The sequence below is a fragment of the Sander lucioperca genome, chromosome 14, assembly GCF_008315115.2.
Source record: "Sander lucioperca isolate FBNREF2018 chromosome 14, SLUC_FBN_1.2, whole genome shotgun sequence".
Lineage (NCBI taxonomy): Eukaryota > Metazoa > Chordata > Actinopteri > Perciformes > Percidae > Sander > Sander lucioperca.
In genome coordinates, this window is record NC_050186.1 from 45,222 (window position 1) to 62,931 (window position 17,710).

The 17,710-nt window shown below is 41.4% G+C and overlaps 1 protein-coding gene across 1 annotated transcript in view; it reads right to left on the bottom strand.

The window, feature by feature from the left end:
* pkn3 (protein kinase N3) overlaps positions 1 to 17,710 on the bottom strand; it is a 61,735-nt gene that overhangs the window by 38,691 nt on the left and 5,334 nt on the right. Inside the window, 1 exon segment of the mRNA XM_031287242.2 lies at positions 9,236 to 9,500. Within this exon segment, the coding sequence (XP_031143102.2) occupies positions 9,236 to 9,500 (265 nt within the window).

A 17,710-nucleotide genomic window follows, 5' to 3' on the forward strand; every position in this document is an offset into this window, starting at 1 on the left:
TAAGGTAGGCTATTTGTTGTTTAAAAGGTAGTTAACTATAATCATGCAGCTGATTATCAAGCCTCATTAGAATTAGACTGCAGGTACTCCTGATTATTTGTAAAAAGCCGTAATAATAATACATTTATTAATAAAATGTGTATCGCACCTTTCATAAAAGAAATGCTTTACAATAAGGAAATTGCATGATACAAACAGACATACAATGAACATAAAAACGGGGATAGAATGCCATGATTAATGAAAAATAAAACACACATACTAAAACACACACACGCTAAACCTACAACTGGCGGTCAATTAGTTTAGTTTAGGCTAGAAATGAACAAGGGCAGGTGCGTTCCATTTTATTCCCCCACTCCTGCCTCGCCCACTATCACTTTGCTCTGCCCTCAGTGCAACATATGCTGTTACATAAAATAAAGAGATGAGGGGAAGTGAACGAGGGGAAGGGAAACAACTAATGAAATAGCCATTGTCTCACTGTTCCTCTGCTGCGATCAGTCAGTAGAGTTAAATCAGGTGCAGCAGATATTTATATACATTTCCATTTACTCCTTCCTTATTTTGCACCTTTAAATAGCAACGTAAATTAGGGGTATGAATGATTAAAGGTGCAATATGTAATATATTTACTGTATTTAATCCAAAAATGACCCAATGCGTCATCAGATATTAAGGAAACATGCTAAGTTGAAATACTATCTTTTCTGACAACAATGCTAAAGCCAGTATTTTCTCCTTTGAAATTTCTGTTCCGTGACAGAATTTCTGGTGTTTTGGCCTGTGTGTTATCAACTGCCCATTTTGACAGCCAGGCCGGGTTGCCAGATATACCTGTAAAAACGCAAACCCAGCACACTACAGCTGCAGTACAGCCATGGAAGCAGCAAACAAACAAAGGACGCCGAGCTGGCTAATTTCCTCCTGAACAGGTAAGCATTAAGCTTCAGGCTAATTTACTAGGGACGGGCATTTTAAGTCAAGTGTACTCACATTGAATTATATAAAGTACTCAAGTTGGTTATTCGCAAAAACAATTGAGACACAGCCAGTAAAGTGATCGTGACTGGTCCTGGCTAACGCCGCCATGCTAACACGGCATAACTGCTTATGTTACCGGAGGACCAGGCAAGCAGGCCACGTCTGTTCAGCGGCTGCGGCCGACAAACAGTAATGTTAAAGGTACACTGTGTAGCGTTTTAAGTATTTTATTAGCTAAAATCAATGTCTTCATTCATAAATATGTCCTCATTGGTGTAAAATTACCTCTGCCAATGATCTGACTTATCATCATAAGCGAAGAATTTCTTATCTGTATTTACACTGGACGGGCAAGTCCAAGGAGGCTTCCATGTCGTTCCGCCATTTTGAAAAACTACAATCGCTGAGAGGGACATAAAGCACTAGCCTACCTGTCTAGCTAATCCACAACGCGTTTTTGTTTAGAGCCAGCGTCACGTGACTGAAACCAGCTGAAACGGAGAAGGAGATCAGTGAGAGGCACTTTTCACTGCCCCGGCAAATTTGAAAGCCTGCACTGCACTTTAGTTCATAATGGAGGATCATACTTATGCCGAGCCACAGGAGAAGGAATCCTCGTCGCCAAAAAAGTGAAAAGACATGTTGTCAGAGCTTCTTGGTACATAATGGTCGTAGTTGCAACACGCATTTGAAAAAGCGAGGCGCTAGAGAGCACTATTCGTTTGAATGCAAAATACAATTTCACCGCTAGATGGGAGAAATTCCTACACAGTGTACCTTTAAGCCGAGAAAGTGTGTGTCAGTCGGGTAGAGAGGAGGGCGAGGTCATGTTTTAGCAGTTGTTGCAGTAATTTTAAGCCAAGAGAGGATGGTTGTCAGTTGGGTACAGAGCCCCGCGTGAGCATGGGCTTTTATGACTGTCAACATAGCCAGCATCTAACGTTAGCTACTCTGCTGCGCTGTGGAGTAATGTCTGGCTATGTGAGACTAGCGTCTAGCAACATTGTTGGATGCTGCATTCTCAACCTGGTAACCTCCGTAAACTTTGAGTCTGGGGAGGAGGGGCCGGGGCAGACGACTCTCTCCAGTATTTTGAATTTGGACTGCAGTTTAAACACAAGCTGTCAGTATTACATATTGCACCTTTAATCGATTATTGGATAATTGCCGTAAATAACTTAACCGATTAAAAATATATTAACCAATAACGCAAAAGACAAGGGACATGGGGCGTAACTGTCTTCTTCGGGAAGAAAATGTAATGTTAAAAGCTCACAAGTGAGAGTAGGTAGGGAGGCGATTGGTGAACCTGAGAGAGGACTGTGGTTGACATGAGGAGGTCACCAATGGGTGCAATCTCCACTCTCTCACAAGAGGCCCCCCCCCCTGGAGAAAAGGTCCGCCCCCAGGTTCAGGCAGCCTGGGACATGAGTGGCTCTGAGAGACAGCAAATTAACACTGCACAATAGAAAGCGAGACAGTTTTAACAATAGTGGTTTCCTACATAAACAGACAGGGAGGGACCCATTCGCTGTTTATGTAGGAAACCACCGTTGTATTGTCTGTCCTGATCAGAACATCCTGGCCAGTTAGAACTGGACGAAATTGCTTTAGAGCCAAAAAACCTAATAGCTCCAGGTGGTACCAGCTGCCAGAACCCTCTCACTGATGCGCCGTTGCACAAAGCCCTCCACACCCTCAGGAAAGCATCTGCGGATACCACTTTGCGAAAGACAGCAGTGGTTCCCATACATAGGTTCTACTTGGGCACATTGCCCAGGTAGATTGTGTCCCGCCAAGGTAGATAAAACCCAAATGACGTATTATTTTCCTATCAATGGTGTATTTTTTTTTTACAGCGCACACAGACCAGTGGCCTCCAGCCTCTCCCTCTCGTGAAGTCTCACGCCGCGTGCATGACAGCATCAACACTTCACTTCAGGCTCAGAGGCGATCGTTAGTAGTAGCACGGTGCTGGTGGTCTTGCAGTGGGATTAACTGTACTAATAAACTATAAAAATGCCGCAGATAAATGCCATTCGAATGGCATTTATCTGAGTCTGGTTGTTCACCCTCTCTGCAGCAGTCTCCTCCACTCCATATCTTTATAATAAAGCTGACCGGAGCTAACTGCTAACGGAGCTAATCGAGTCTCAGTTCCCGTTCTCCGTGCCTGTATCAATTAACTGTATTTATGGACTCAAGCCCGTATAAAACCCAAGATTTTATTAAGTTGGCTTTAAAGGTGCTGTAGGTAGGATTGTGAAGATCCAGGACTTAGCCAAACAATTTTAACATCGACAACTTCTCAGTCCCTCCCCCCTTTCTGCTAAAGCCCAAACAGTCTCCTGATAGGAAACCTATCTGCAGCAGGTGCGCGGGGAAGGGGGAGGAGAGGACGCTATGAAATGTGTGTGCCTGAGCAGTGATTGACACGCAGTTAGACACCCCCCTGGCCCTGATTGGTGGATCTGAACAGGAGTGGTGGATTTTTGCAAATCGCACTACAGGCTGTAGGTGGTGCCAGAGGAGCCGGATTATTTTTTAAATTACCTGCTTCATGTAGTTCTACTGGAACATAGGGTCAGTTTCAGCAAATATGACAGAAAGTTAGTTTTATAAGTCTTACCTACTGCATCTAAACTACAACTCAGTTGTCTGAATGACAGAAATCTGCTCAGATGAGATCTTAATAAGTGCAACACGGACACAGTACAAAACAGTGTGTTTAGGATCCCCAAAACACTGATTAAAACACTTACAAAACGAACAACAATGAACAATGATCTAACAAACAAAATGAACAAGAATGAATCTTAGATATCCTTAGTCTTATATGATTAAACGGGAGTTATGACGAGTGACAGTGTTGTTATGAAGAGTGACAGTGTTGCGATTTATAATAACATGTAACTTTCTGTATGGATCATAGTCAAGTATTAAAGTGCTCATATTATGCTCATTTTCAGGTTCATACTTGTATTTAGAGGTTGTACCAGTATAGGTTTATGTGGTTTAATTTTCAGAAAACACCATATATTTGTTGTACTGCACATGCTGCAGCTCCTCTTTTCACCCTGTGTGTTGATCTCTTGTTTTAGCTATAGAGTGAGGCATCTCACTTCTGTACCATCTTTGTTGGGAGTCGCACATGCGCATTAAGTACTGCTAGCTAGTCAGTTGCAGAGTATGTGGGCGTGCCACGCTAGCAGCTAGGCAAGTTATATTATGTATGTACATATTATAACGTGTTACAAAGTGACGCACGTTCGTCACAGAAGTAAAGGCTGGACTACAGGGTTTGGAGCAGTTTGTGAACAGTGTTTTCTGTTGGAGATGGTAAGTGCCTTTGGGGTGGACTTTGGGCTTTTTCACTTTGTAAACCTATAACGTGCACAAAAAGATATATATATAACACAATAAAGGAAAGGGAAAAGCCAAAAATCATAATATGAGCACTTTAAGGTTAAAGGGATAATTCACCGATTAGCATTAAGTTTTGTATCAGTAGAAACCCGATAGTATTTTCGAATAACCGTGCTTCCCTCCCTCATGTACCCCTGAGACTAGATTTCTCTGTATTGTGGGTCTGGAAAAAAGCCTCTGATGACGCAAAAATCGTCATTTAGCATCATTGGAGGCATTTTTGCCCAGAGGCTATGGACTACAGCCAGCTAGTTCCGCATGTTTTCAACCCGCTCATAGGGGGTGGGACTGTCACTACCCGATGCGAGTCAAGTGTCAGCCATCTTGAAGCTAAGCTTACAACAGGCTCTCTCTTTTCAGCAGCAAACTTGCTATTATGTGCATTCAAACTACCGCACATGTGTACCACCAGGATACATTGGTACAGATCAGAGAATATGCAGGAAACTTTATTACAGACGGAATACTCGACACACTACGTGAGCTTCGCCTGCTACGGAGACCAGCACCTCAGCCTGCGGTGTCACTCGATGCCGCTAACTGGGAAAGGGGACATCGAAAGTGGTGTGCGAGAAAGCGGAAATGCGGAACAATGGCAGGAGTAAGAGCTAGGTGGAAAGCTAACGCTAGCCAGCCAATGTGCTTGCAAATGTCCGCTCATTAGACAACAAACTGGACTACATCCAACTTCAACAAAACTCCCAACGCGTGTTCAGAGACTGCTGTGTTTTTGTTTTTGTGGAAACATGGCTGAACAACAGTGTACCGGACTCTGCTATCCAGCTACCAGGCCTGCTAGCCTTCCGAGCAGATAGATGCTCTGTCAGGTAAGACTCGTGGAGGTGGGCTGTGTTAACAAGGACTGGTGCAGAAATGGGGTGCTTGTATCCAACTAACTGCTCACCGCTGGTGGAGTTTGTGACTGTTAAATGCCGACCATTCTACATTTTACATTTCATAAATTATAAATGATTAATCAATTGTTAAGGTGTGCCAACTATCTTTTTAAGAAATTGCTAAAATGTGCATCCCTACTAGAATTACATACTGCATAAGCCAAAACAAGAAATGTAACTTGTGCAAGGCCTCAGCATATTACATTTTTTAATTTAGGCCTGACACTTTTTAGTTGTTATCCCCTTGATGACCCTTTGGTGTCATTTGAGTGTTTTTGCTGTCTACATTTTGGAGGTGTGTCCTAACCTGTGCCTCCTATTTGCAGGTTACTAATTAGAGTAATTCAGCTCACCTGGGTCTGGTGTGCTGAGGCTTCTTAAGCTGCAGTATCCTCTGTCTCTCCCTGCTGTCTCCACAAGCACACCAAGGTCTGGTTAGGTTATGTTATCCTAGGTTTGCCTTTTGCTGAGTTTACACTTTACAACACCAACACAGACACACAATCAATCACGCACACCCCACACCACTGACTCCACTGATTTCCACATTCCATTCGGTATATAGTTAATTTGGTTCAATTTGATTTAATTAAGTATTGTTTAAACATTTAACATGGTGTCGTCTCCCGCTTTGTTATGACCATTTCAGCCAGGTCATGATACTAGGGTTGGGTACCGTTCACTTTTTTTACGGGTACTGTACCGATACCTGGAATTCGGTTCCGGTATACAACTGTACTTTTTTTTGGTACTTTTCCTATGTAATAACAAAAACATAATTCAGTTGTTAAAATAATTCCAAACCTATTTATCCTATTTACTTAGAACATTGTTATTTATTTAGAAAATTTTAATTTTAAACACCACACAAAACACCTCCCTCTCCCCTCCCAAACTCGTCCCTACAAATTATCTAATAATTATTAATTTCTTACACTGCACTGTATCTTTTAGTCTTGTATCTTATTCTACAAACCCCAATTCCAATGAAGTTGGGACGTTGTGTAAAACGTAAATAAAAACAGAATACAATGATTTACAAATCCTTTTCAACCTATATTCAATTGACTACACTACAAAGACAAGACCGTTTTTTTTCCAAATATTACCTCATTTTGAATTTGATGCCTGCAACACGTTCCAAAAAAGCTGGGACAGGGGCAACAAAAGACTGGGAAAGTTGAGGAATGCTAAAAAAACAAACAAAAAAAAAACACACCTGTTTGGAACATTCCACAAGTGAACACGTTCATTGGAAACAGGTGAGTGTCATGATTGGGAAAAAAAGAAGCATCCCCAAAAGGCTCAGTCCTTCACAAGCAAAGATGGGGTGAGGTTCACCACTTTGTGAACAACCGCATGAGCAAATAGTCCAGAGAATCTAGAGAAATCTCTGCACACAACATTGAATGTCCGTGGCCTTCGATCCCTCAGGCATTAAAAACCAACATTATGTAAAGGATATTACCACGTGGGCTCAGAAACACTTCGGCAAACCATTAACACAGTTTGTCGCTACATCTACAAGTGTAAGTTAAAACTCTACCATGTAAAGCAAAAGCCATATAACAACAACACCCAGAAACGCCGCCAGCTTCTCTGGGCCCAAGCTCATCTGAGATGGTCTGACGCAAAGTGGAAAAGTGAGCTGTGGTCTCACAAGCCTACATTTCAAATTGTTTTTGAAATCATGGAACAATCCCACAAGTGGAATGTCAAGGATATAAAAGTGCCATCACACTTGTGTACCGAAATTTGGCACCATTTGATTTAGAGTGAATCAGCCCTCGATAGTACCGAAGTAATTCGGTTGGAACCTAAAAAAGTAGAGTTCGGTATCCAACCCTACATGACACCCCCTAAAAGTCTAAAGTCTGGTAATAAACACACAGCCTAAATTGGCTTTCCTCCCCTGCAGTCTATAAGAAAGCTCATTGAATGTCCAAAAAGCAAGGGTTCATCTTTGCAAGAACTTGAATATCAATTACAAATTTGCTAGAAATCGGCCCCATTCGTTTTCAAAATACCACATCATGGACCAAAGCTTTGGTCAAGAGAATATTTAAATCTGATGGTGGCACTTGTCGTCAGGTGTTGGACAAAAGGATAGACTTTCTATAAAAAAAAAAAAAATTTAAAAATTCAGGTTATAGGGTAAACTGGTCCAAGTCAGAAGCATTACCTTTATTGGCTCAGTGCCCTGTAACAGCCTTCCAATCGGGTGCATTTCAGTGGCCCCCATTATCACCCTTACAATGCCTGTCTGTTAAACTGTATGGTGAGGCAAAAACACATCCGGTAATCTCTCACTTTAGACCAAAGCCCAGCTGTTTGAACTGGATCAATATCTAAATACTTCAAGTGTTTGGCGAAATCCAAAGTTATGTATTGGTAGATCTCCCCTTTTTTGGAGGGATTAGATGGAAAAGGGAATTGTCACACTGGGGGGATCTGTATCTCTGTATGGTCTCAATTCTTTTTTATATTTGCAACTTCCCCATCTTTTAGTGGGGATTTTTAGATGTAGTTCTTCAGCGTGAAGGCAGCAGAATGTTTAGATAAGGCGTTGTTGAAATATGGAAAAGGTTATAAGGCGTCTGGGTATTATTCTATGTTTATGCAGAACCTTGGGGATGGAGCCTGGACAGCCCTCAAAAAGACATAGGAAAGGGATCTGAGTATTACACTGGATGATGAGGCGTGTGACAGAATCTGTAGGAATATAAAACTATGTCACGTGATGTGAGGATGCGCCTCATTTAGTTCAAGATTATACATCGCTTCTATTGGACTCCCCTCAGATTGTTTAGAATTGGTCTGAAAGACACACCAAATTGTTGGAAATGTAAGATAGAGGAGGGCCAATTACTAACTACTTTCCTATGGTCCTGTGATAAGGTCCAGGGATTTTGGATACATGATAACCTATGTCAGATTGTAGGGATCCAGGTTCCATTCAGCCCAAGATTATTTGTTCTGGGAGATGGGTCAATCCTAAGCGGAATACATAAGCACATAAGAAGCTGGGTCCAGACTAGTTTGATGATAGCCAGACATATTTCCAGGGGATGGAGGAATAAAGGGTTGGCGTCAATCTAGGAGTGGGCTTGTGAGATGGCTTATGAGATGGCTATGGTGGCGGCGTTTGAAAAAATGTCATATAAACGGTTTGCCAGATTGGATGTCTATACTAGAAAATGGGGAAAGTACCTAATCTTTCTGGAGGGCTCCTAAGAAGCTTTGTGCTGGGGAGAGACGTGTATGATGGGCTTATGGTGTGGTCATTCATAAATGTTTATTTGGTTTATGGTCTATTTTGTTACTATTTTGTTGGTCTTGAATATTGTAGTTGCTGTTGTAATGGAAAATCACATATTTGTCTTTTAACATATCTTACTATTGACTTGTTTTTTAGTTTTTAGCTGTGTGAACTTTTTACCCCTATTTGATGTATGGACCTAACTTTATAGCCTAACTTTTTTCTTCTGTTTATAAGAAGTACAGAGACTGGCTTTTCTCTACCTCCCATTTCGGTCCCAGGTTTGTAGGTCAGAGGCTGGACTGATAGCCTGTTAATTTTACCCCCTCCCTCTTTCTGTCAGCTTGTTAGAGGGTTAATAAGCAAGTGATTCTCCAAGACTCTTTGTTCATTCTCTCAGACTCTCATGATGAACTGAACCTTCTTTGCGCAAAGAATAAATACTTAAAAGACTTAAAGTCGAATGAAGCCTTAGTTCAGATCTCACCTAGGTATTATAATTTCTACCACACTGTGTCCTCTCAACTTGATTTTTGTCTGGGTGGGTGGTGATGACTAAAGGGGGGGGGGATGTGTTCATGATGCAAGTTGTATGTTTTGTTAAAAAATTAAAATAAAAAATTGTTAATTACAAAGAAATGCACTCCGGCATAGAATATGTATTAGTTACCTGGGGTCCTGTCTTTCTCTGTGGCCATAGACCTGGCATTGAGCTCCTGCAGTTCCCAGTGCAACTTATCCAGCTTGCGGCTTGAGGCTTTGAGTTGGCCCTCCACGTCGGCTGCGTTCTTGCGATTAGTGACGGCCCGCCGTAGTCTCTCAGCGGCCTCCTTGATCTTCAACTCCCGCTGGATCTCCTGCCTGAGCAGAGTACGAGCATCTTCCAAACGCTGCTGAAACTCTGGGTCGAGAATATCCCCCTCTTCCAGACCTTGCTAAAAGACACACCACAACTGCTTTAATGTCTGATCACAGTGGTTGTATTGTTGTTTTTATAGTTCTTTATGTATCACATAATATAACAAAATACTGTAATTAGGGCTTCTTGATTATGGAAAAAAAAAAAAAAACACAATTATTTTGGTTAATATTGAAATCATCAATATTTAACACGATTACTCATTAACTTTTGGAAAGATGTTACATTTATTGAACTTTAACAGTGAAACAGTTGGGGTGACCTCTAGCTCAACCAGAGCTTTGGCAGCTGCCTGGATTCGAATCCAGACAAAAAAAAGAGTTTACTTGCAAAACGTAATGTACATTTTATTTTTTTCTCGATTACATTAGTTTTGTGATCGTTAGTAGCCCAGCTAGCTTTTTGTTTCAACAAAAACATGCTACTATCACTTATATTGGGTCTAGCTGTCTTACCCATGTCTCAGACTTGGTTGTTTTTCTAGAACACACTCTTTAAACAAGAATTATGACTACAAATGGATTTCAGGAACTGAAATTTAAGTTTGCAATAAAAGAACCCTCAACCTAGACTCCAAAAAATGTTAAATTAAAAGGGAGATTTAAATGTAGGCAGCTGCAACATTACAAAGGCCAGCACTAAGAAGGATCAACAGAGTTGGTAACACTTTATTTGAAGGGGTGTGCATTAGACTGACATGACACCGTCATTATTATGTCATGACACTCAAAGTTCAGACATTCAGTGACTTTGAAGAAGTCATTTTGAGTGTTCATGACTGTTGTCATTAAGTGTCATTCAGTAAATTATGACACATTTAATGTAAAGTTAGCATTGTCCAAGATGTCTTTGTCATGACAACGTGACTTTAACGAAGACAACAATCTCTGTGTTATGACAACTTGACATTAAGCAAGACAGTACAACCTGTCGATGTCTTTGTAATGACAACTTGACATTAACCTAGACAACATAACCTCATAAATATGTCATGACAGGCCCAATTATCAAACTTTAATAAACTATTTAGCTGTATGTGTTAACATTACATTAAGAGGTTGTTTTTTACATTGGCTGTCATGAGAGCATTATAACATGACAACATGTGTCATGAATATTTTTCCTTGACCTCAAGTAAAGTGAAACAATTTGAACCTGTCATGAAGTTTGATTTCATCATCAAATGCTTATATGACGGTGTCATGAATAATATCCATAACCTCAAGTAAAGTGGAACCATTTGGACATTTTGCTAACTACAGTTAGCTGCCATGTTACAGCTGTCCAATTAACTACCACAGAGTTCAACACTACTGAGATGAACTGAAACCATCACCTACAATAGAAAGTACAGCCATCACCCATGTTTCCACCCATGTGACAAAAAATTGCAATTATCATTTTAAATGGAAATTAAGCACAGCTTTTGTCCACTGGTTGATGCAACCCAAAAAGAAAGGAGCGGAACCATTTGATTAAGTGGAAACGACTAATACCTCTTTCACACCAATGACCAGGGTTGGGCCCTGGTAACCTGACACAACCCTTCTTTTGGAAATTCAAACAAAGCCAGTCAACATCGGTTTATCCCTGGTCATGACAATTCAGACCTGAGACACAACCCAGGAGCAATGCACAAGAATCACATTAAGTGCTAGAAATGGGCGGGGCAGTTTACATGTTATATTCAGTTGCCACAGCTAACATCACATACTCCAGTCCATCTGTATTGGCTGTTCAGCCAACGGCCGACAGTGGCCTGCCAATTCAACAAAAAAAGGCACACTGGCTTCATGGAAAGCGTGTTCTTAACAGTGTTACAGGCAGACGGTAGTTTCGATTTGGAGATAAACAGTCATGTTAATGATTAGAGTAGATAAAGGTAATGTTTCTTGGTACGTCGGTGTTCATCATGGATGTGTTTACTACTGCTGCCAGGCAGCCTGCTTTCCTTTACTTACGCTCTCTCAGATTTTTTTGTTTGTACGCTCTCTGGTGTTTCAGAGAATACTGCAACGAACAATGGGTTGACAATAAACGTCTTGGTGCAGGCTCGTAGCACTCGCGACAGCGTGGCACTGGCCCCTGTAGATGCCGAGCGCGAGTATAATCAAAGCTTTGGGTTAGGGTTAAATCGTAGCGTCCTTAATGGCCGCTACGAGGGGCACGGGCACAAGAGAACCAGCCATGTGGAAAACCACTTAAAAAACCTGGTTTGGTTCTTTAAAAAGGCTATTTAAAAGGTTAAAAGTGTTTAAAAGCGATTAAAGGAACCACTGGACAGGACAGTCAATGGGAGTTAAGGCAGTTACACACCAACCAGACGGCCGACCGTTGGCAGAAAAGACAGTTGGACTCCCCGAGTTGGTCAAAAAAAGTGCCTCGGAACACACCAAAGCGACGAGACGTAATACGTCTCCATAGCAGCAGGCGGCGCTAATCTGTATTGTCACCCAAAAATTAAAACCAGCAGCTGATTGGACGAACGCGTCACGTGGGTTTGTTTTCTCCGGAAATTCAAAGACAGACTGTCATGGCGGCTTGTTCAGAATACGATCTCATATTGTACTAAAATAGTTCACTGAAACGTGTTTCTGAAAACATTTTAAGCAAGAAATAGTCTTCATTTTAATAAATTTTTCAGTTTAAAAGATTTTCCGGGTGAGTCCCGACTGGCCTGTCTCCAACTGAACACGTCAGGTCAACCAAAATGAAGGCCGACAGCCCCTCGGACGGACGACGGCACGGAACACACTGAACAGACTCGAGTCACCGACCTTGCCAGACTGTCCAACGGCCGATTATCGGCCCAGTGTGTAGCTGCCTTTATACTTTAAAAAAAGGTTTCCCCCATCTACCCCAATCTCTCCCCCCCGGATAGATTATTACTAGGGGGACGAGGGTTGGGCCGGATGGCCTGGTGATTATGAATTAAAGGAGAACTCCGGGCAATTTTTACGTTAATCTTGATCGCTATACTTTTTTGAGTACTGTCTATAGCAAAAACCACGAGCCGAATTGGTGCTAGCAACATGGAGCTTCTGTAGCTAATGCCCAGAGCTCCCGTTAGCTAAAACGGCAGTTATGGGGGCATAAGCTAAAGAGTGCCTTTGTGCCTCTTAACAGACTCAAAATGCTATTAAAATGTCTGTGCAACATGAACAGGGCCCTTACATGACAACAAGATGCGTTTAGCAACTTAGCCATTGTTGAAATTCACATACCCTGTTAGCTGCTAGCTGCCGTCTGGGATGAGTGAGTGTGTTCAGCCAGGCTCCGGTAATAATCATCACGCTGCAGTCCCGTGTGTATTTGTAACATAAATATCCATTTAGTGTGCAATCCATCTGGCGTTGGTGAGTAGGAGTCTTGTCCGTGTCGATCGTTGTGGTTTCCTTAGCCGGGCTAGCATGCCCGGCCGGCGTCCCTGCCTCTGCTTCCTCCCCGCCCTCCTGGCTTCACGTGGCCAACAACAATCCAACGACACCCGCTGGTATGGTGAATGTCTTCCAGAAGACCGTTCAAGCCTTCGCCGAGAAAAATTGTATTTTATTTCCCCCTCAAAATTAGATAATTGAGCACTGTAGTGGTTATGACCATATTAGTGACTATGCTACATGGAAACGGACCAAATTATGTTTGGGTCCTGTACAGTAAAATAGTGTTTTAGACGGCTAGCTGTAGTATCGCTAAGTCCCGTGGGAATTCAGTTGTAGCAGGAAAAAGGTAAATAGTAGTGTGCAGGTTGGAGGAGCGTAGTGTGTGAAGAGTGAAGATCGGAGTTGTTCACAAGGGAAGAAGTTTGGAGTAACGTAACTGGAGAATATAGAAGATACTGAACACATGGAAGAGGCGTCTGAGTTTGATGGTCGTCCTTATTTAGTCGAACCCGAGTATATAGACGAAGAACTAGCTTCACAAGAGTTGGAAAGAAGGAGACAGACAAAGGGGCAACTGGCAGATGAAACATCTGCTTCAAGGACACGGATTTCGGGCAACTGGTGGTGTTTGTGTGGGTGTTGTGACCCAATGCCTACCGAGGAAGAAAGCCTGTGCTGTAAAGAGTGAGATCCCATCACACTTGTACAGAGGAATTTGCTATTTACCTTTTTCCTGCTACAACTGAATTCCCACGGGACTTAGCGAGACTACAGCTAGCCATCTAAAAACATTATTTTACTGTACAGGACCCAAACATAATTTGGTCCGTTTCCATGTAGCATAGTCACTAATATGGTCATAACCACTACAGTGCTCAATTACCTATTTTTGAGGGGGAAATAAAATACAATTTTTCGCAGCGAAGGCTTGAACGGTCTTCTGGAAGACATCCACCAGACCAGCGGGCGCTCGTTGTACTGTTGTCGGCCGCGTGAAGCCAGGATGGCGGGGAGGAAGCAGAAGCAGGGACGCCGGCCGGGCATGCTAGCCCGGCTAAGGAAACCACAACAATCGACACGGACAAGACTCCTACTCACCAACGCCAGATGGATTGCACACAAAATGGATATAAATGTTACAAATACACACGGGACTGCAGCGTGATGATTATTACCGGAGCCTGGCTGAACACACTCACTCATCCCAGACGGCAGCTAGCAGCTAACAGGTGTTAGAATATATTTTGTGAAAGTGTTAAGAAAAGGTTTTAGAGTTCATGGTGCTGACCTCAGTGCCTCTGTTTCCCTGGGTTATGAGAGGCCATCTAGTTTTACAGTGATTAGACATTATAAAAGGGAGTGTGAGAAAGATCCTCTCTGATCGGGGGGGGAACGAGGCAAACAATGGTCAGCACTTTGCAAGCGCGGGATTTGTGACACTGTATGGAAATGACCTGGCTCTCATGAAAACTCCTTAAAGTTTGCTGGAGATTAAAACACAGGTGTTCAAAATCCAACAATAGCAGCTTGTTTCTTCTGAGCTGAGAATTGAAAGTCAAGGTCATGTTTTTATACAGTGTTACAAATTAGTTAGGAGCCGGCTGGAGCCAGAAGATCTGGACTGGATCCAAACTGATGAGAGCTAGGGGGAAACGCTGTCGGTCCGTTAGGAGACAGACTTTGCCTTGTATCGGATCCATGTACATGTACTTGTATTCTAAAATATCATTCATTAAACTTATTAACTTTAACTGGACGAATCTTGGTCTTGATTTGATTCCTGAGTTTTATTTCTCTGATCTACCAGTAAACGAACACAAAATAGTGACCAAAGAATTGGAGTCAGATTAAGTCTGGCCTTTTTAGGGCCAGACCGGTCAAATCGGTCACATTTTAGATTAAAATCCTTCACAGGGTATGTGAATTTCAACAATGGCTAAGTTGCTAAACGCATCTTGTTGTCGTGTAAGCGCCCTGTTCATGTTGCACAGACATTTTAATAGCATTTTGAGTCAGTTAAGAGGCACAAAGGCACTCTTTAGCTTATGCCCCCATAACTGCCGTTTTAGCTAACGGGAGCTCTGGGCATTAGCTACAGAAGCTCCATGTTGCTAGCACCAATTCGGCTCGTGGTTTTTGCTATAGACAGTACTCAAAAAAGTATAGCGATCAAGATTAACGTAAAAATTGCCCTGAGTTCTCCTTTAACCTCTTAATCTGTTTTTGATTAATCATTTAGTCTTAAATGAAAAATAACAACAATTCTTAGAGTCCAAAAATACATCTTCAAATGTTTTGTTTTGCTCAAACAGAATCCTGTAAAACACACAAAATCAATAAATCTTTATATTTGAAAATCTAGAAAAACAGTGAATATTTTTGCTTGGTTAAATTGTTACAGAATGCATAATGAACTAACAGTTTCAGCTTTAGTCAAAAATACATTCTTTAAAGCTTAAGTGCGTAACTTTTTGATATTAATGAACCATTGCCAAATGAGATGAAAACACTGCTGGCTAAACTATTTAAAAATGGCGGGTTTGTTCAGGACACCCCCGTCTGTCACTAGCAATGATGACGCAGTGATTAGTGACGATTCTCTCCGACCAATCTGCAGGTTTTCACGTCACCTTTTGGTATCGCCTCAGCTCGCTTGGAACCTCGACGGAGGATACTAGTTGTTGTAACTCAAATGTATAGTGTCCAATCTGCTCCAAATTTCTCATGCTTAATAAAAGTCCAGCGAGGGCCCATTTATCGCTGCTTGCAACTTTAATTATCACATAATTAAATTTATTAAATCACATTCCTGTGAGCTGGAATGAGCTAGAAACACGAAACTTGGCCCAATGACTGGAAATGATGTGCATTCGGTTTCCAAGAAATATGAGCCCAATCTGCCACATGGTGGCGCTACAATTAATGATCAAAAAAGCCATCTCCTTTTTTTCCTTGTATGATATAATTTAGTCATACTCAAAAGTGTGTTAGTCTCAACTTTCTCAAGGCTTTATTAATCATGATGCTGCACTATAGAGATCAGAGTCAATATTAAGGTTTTTTTGTGTTAGTCCATATCCATTGCTAAGGAATTAAAAGAGATAGGGCAATTTGGGAATAACTTATTTTGCTTTGATTTTGCTAGCAGATCGACTTATCAGAGAGAGCACTAACCGACAGTAATAGGCAGCCTTGAGTAGGTGTGTGTTAAAGTTGAGGGTTTGTATTTAGCATAGACTGGATGAAATGTTACAGGTTAAAAATGTTAAACATTGAGTGTGAAAAACGTTACATTCAAGCCAACAGTGGTTTGCTGTTAGCATAGCCTATTTGATCTAGTATTGTTTAGCTGCTGGTTGTAATTTGCAATAATTAATAATGGAGCTTTGAATTTTAATTTCCAATGCACTAAATTCAATTCAATTTATATTGATTTATAGTATTTATAGTGTCAAACCATAAAAGTAGTGATCTCAGGGCACTTTACAGATTAAGTAGGTCTAGACCACACTCTGTAATTTACAAAGACCCAACAATTCCCCCAAGAGCAAGCATTTGGTGTGACAGTGGCGAGGAAAAACTTCCTTTTAACAGGCAGAAACCTAATAAAATAATAATAAAATAACAGTTGTAGCAGTGCAGGGCGTAGCAGGGTGTCAATTTCAGGAACACGGCAGCAGTTGCAACCACGATTTAGGTGCCGCCACAAACCAAGTAAATTTTGCGAGGCGAGTAAACATAAGGACTACGGGGAATAAGCTAAGTTAAGAGCTAAGTTAGTAACAAGCACTACTGGGACATGAATGATGGACAGATGGAAAGAGAGAGGAGCCCAGGGTGTCAAAGGAAGTCCCCCAGCAGTCTAAGGCTGAATCCCATTTCTCTATCTTACCCCTACCCATTAGTTTACCCCTAGCCCTTGGCCCTCGTAAACAAGGGGTAAGGGGTAGGGGTGAAAACATACCCCTATGAAATGAGACGCCACTTGGTTACATCATCATACATACTTAGGTCTGTTTGCAATAAATATTTATACACACAATAATAATAATAATAATAATAATAATAACACACTGCATGGTGTGTTGTATATCTGTTTCAGTTATCACTGTTTTGAATGTCATTGATGTTCAGAAACACTTTCTTTGTTAACAAAAAGCTGTCTTTATTGCCCAATAAAGTAAACATTATTACAACTATTAGAACCATAACTTACATGTCACTCATATAAAAAGGCACTCAAATGTATAAAACTAAAAAAAAGACACACAAGACCACAAACAAACAAAAAACTACAGCTATTCTGAAATTCCAGACCCCAGTCTGATGCCTGTTGGCCAGTAACTTTTCCCTCCATACCCCATTTCTTTCATTAGTGTCCTGTATCATAACCAACAACAATGTACAGGTGCATGAACAGGAATGAATTACACATGTTTACAATAATACAGTACCAATACAATAATGAATGGCTACAACATGAACGCAGAAACTTCTGCTCGTTTTCAGAAAGTGGATCAGCTGCTGGGTTTCCTCCGGCGTCCCTGTGTGATACAGGATGGTATATGTAAAGCACGTATCGATGTCTCCAAAGCAAGTAGTGTTATACACTGATATCAAACGAAATTCGCTGCTAATGGAGTTTAGGTAACACTGTAGACATGCATGGAGTCCATTCAAGGCAGAGAAATGCGGGACTGTTGTGCAAATAAGCAATGTAGCTAACGTTAACGTAAACTTTAAAAAAAAAAAACGCATTAGCGTTAGCATAGCAAGCTAGCGATTTTTAAAAACGTTTCAATTACAAATATGGTTGCAAATATATATGTACAGGACTGTGTAGAGC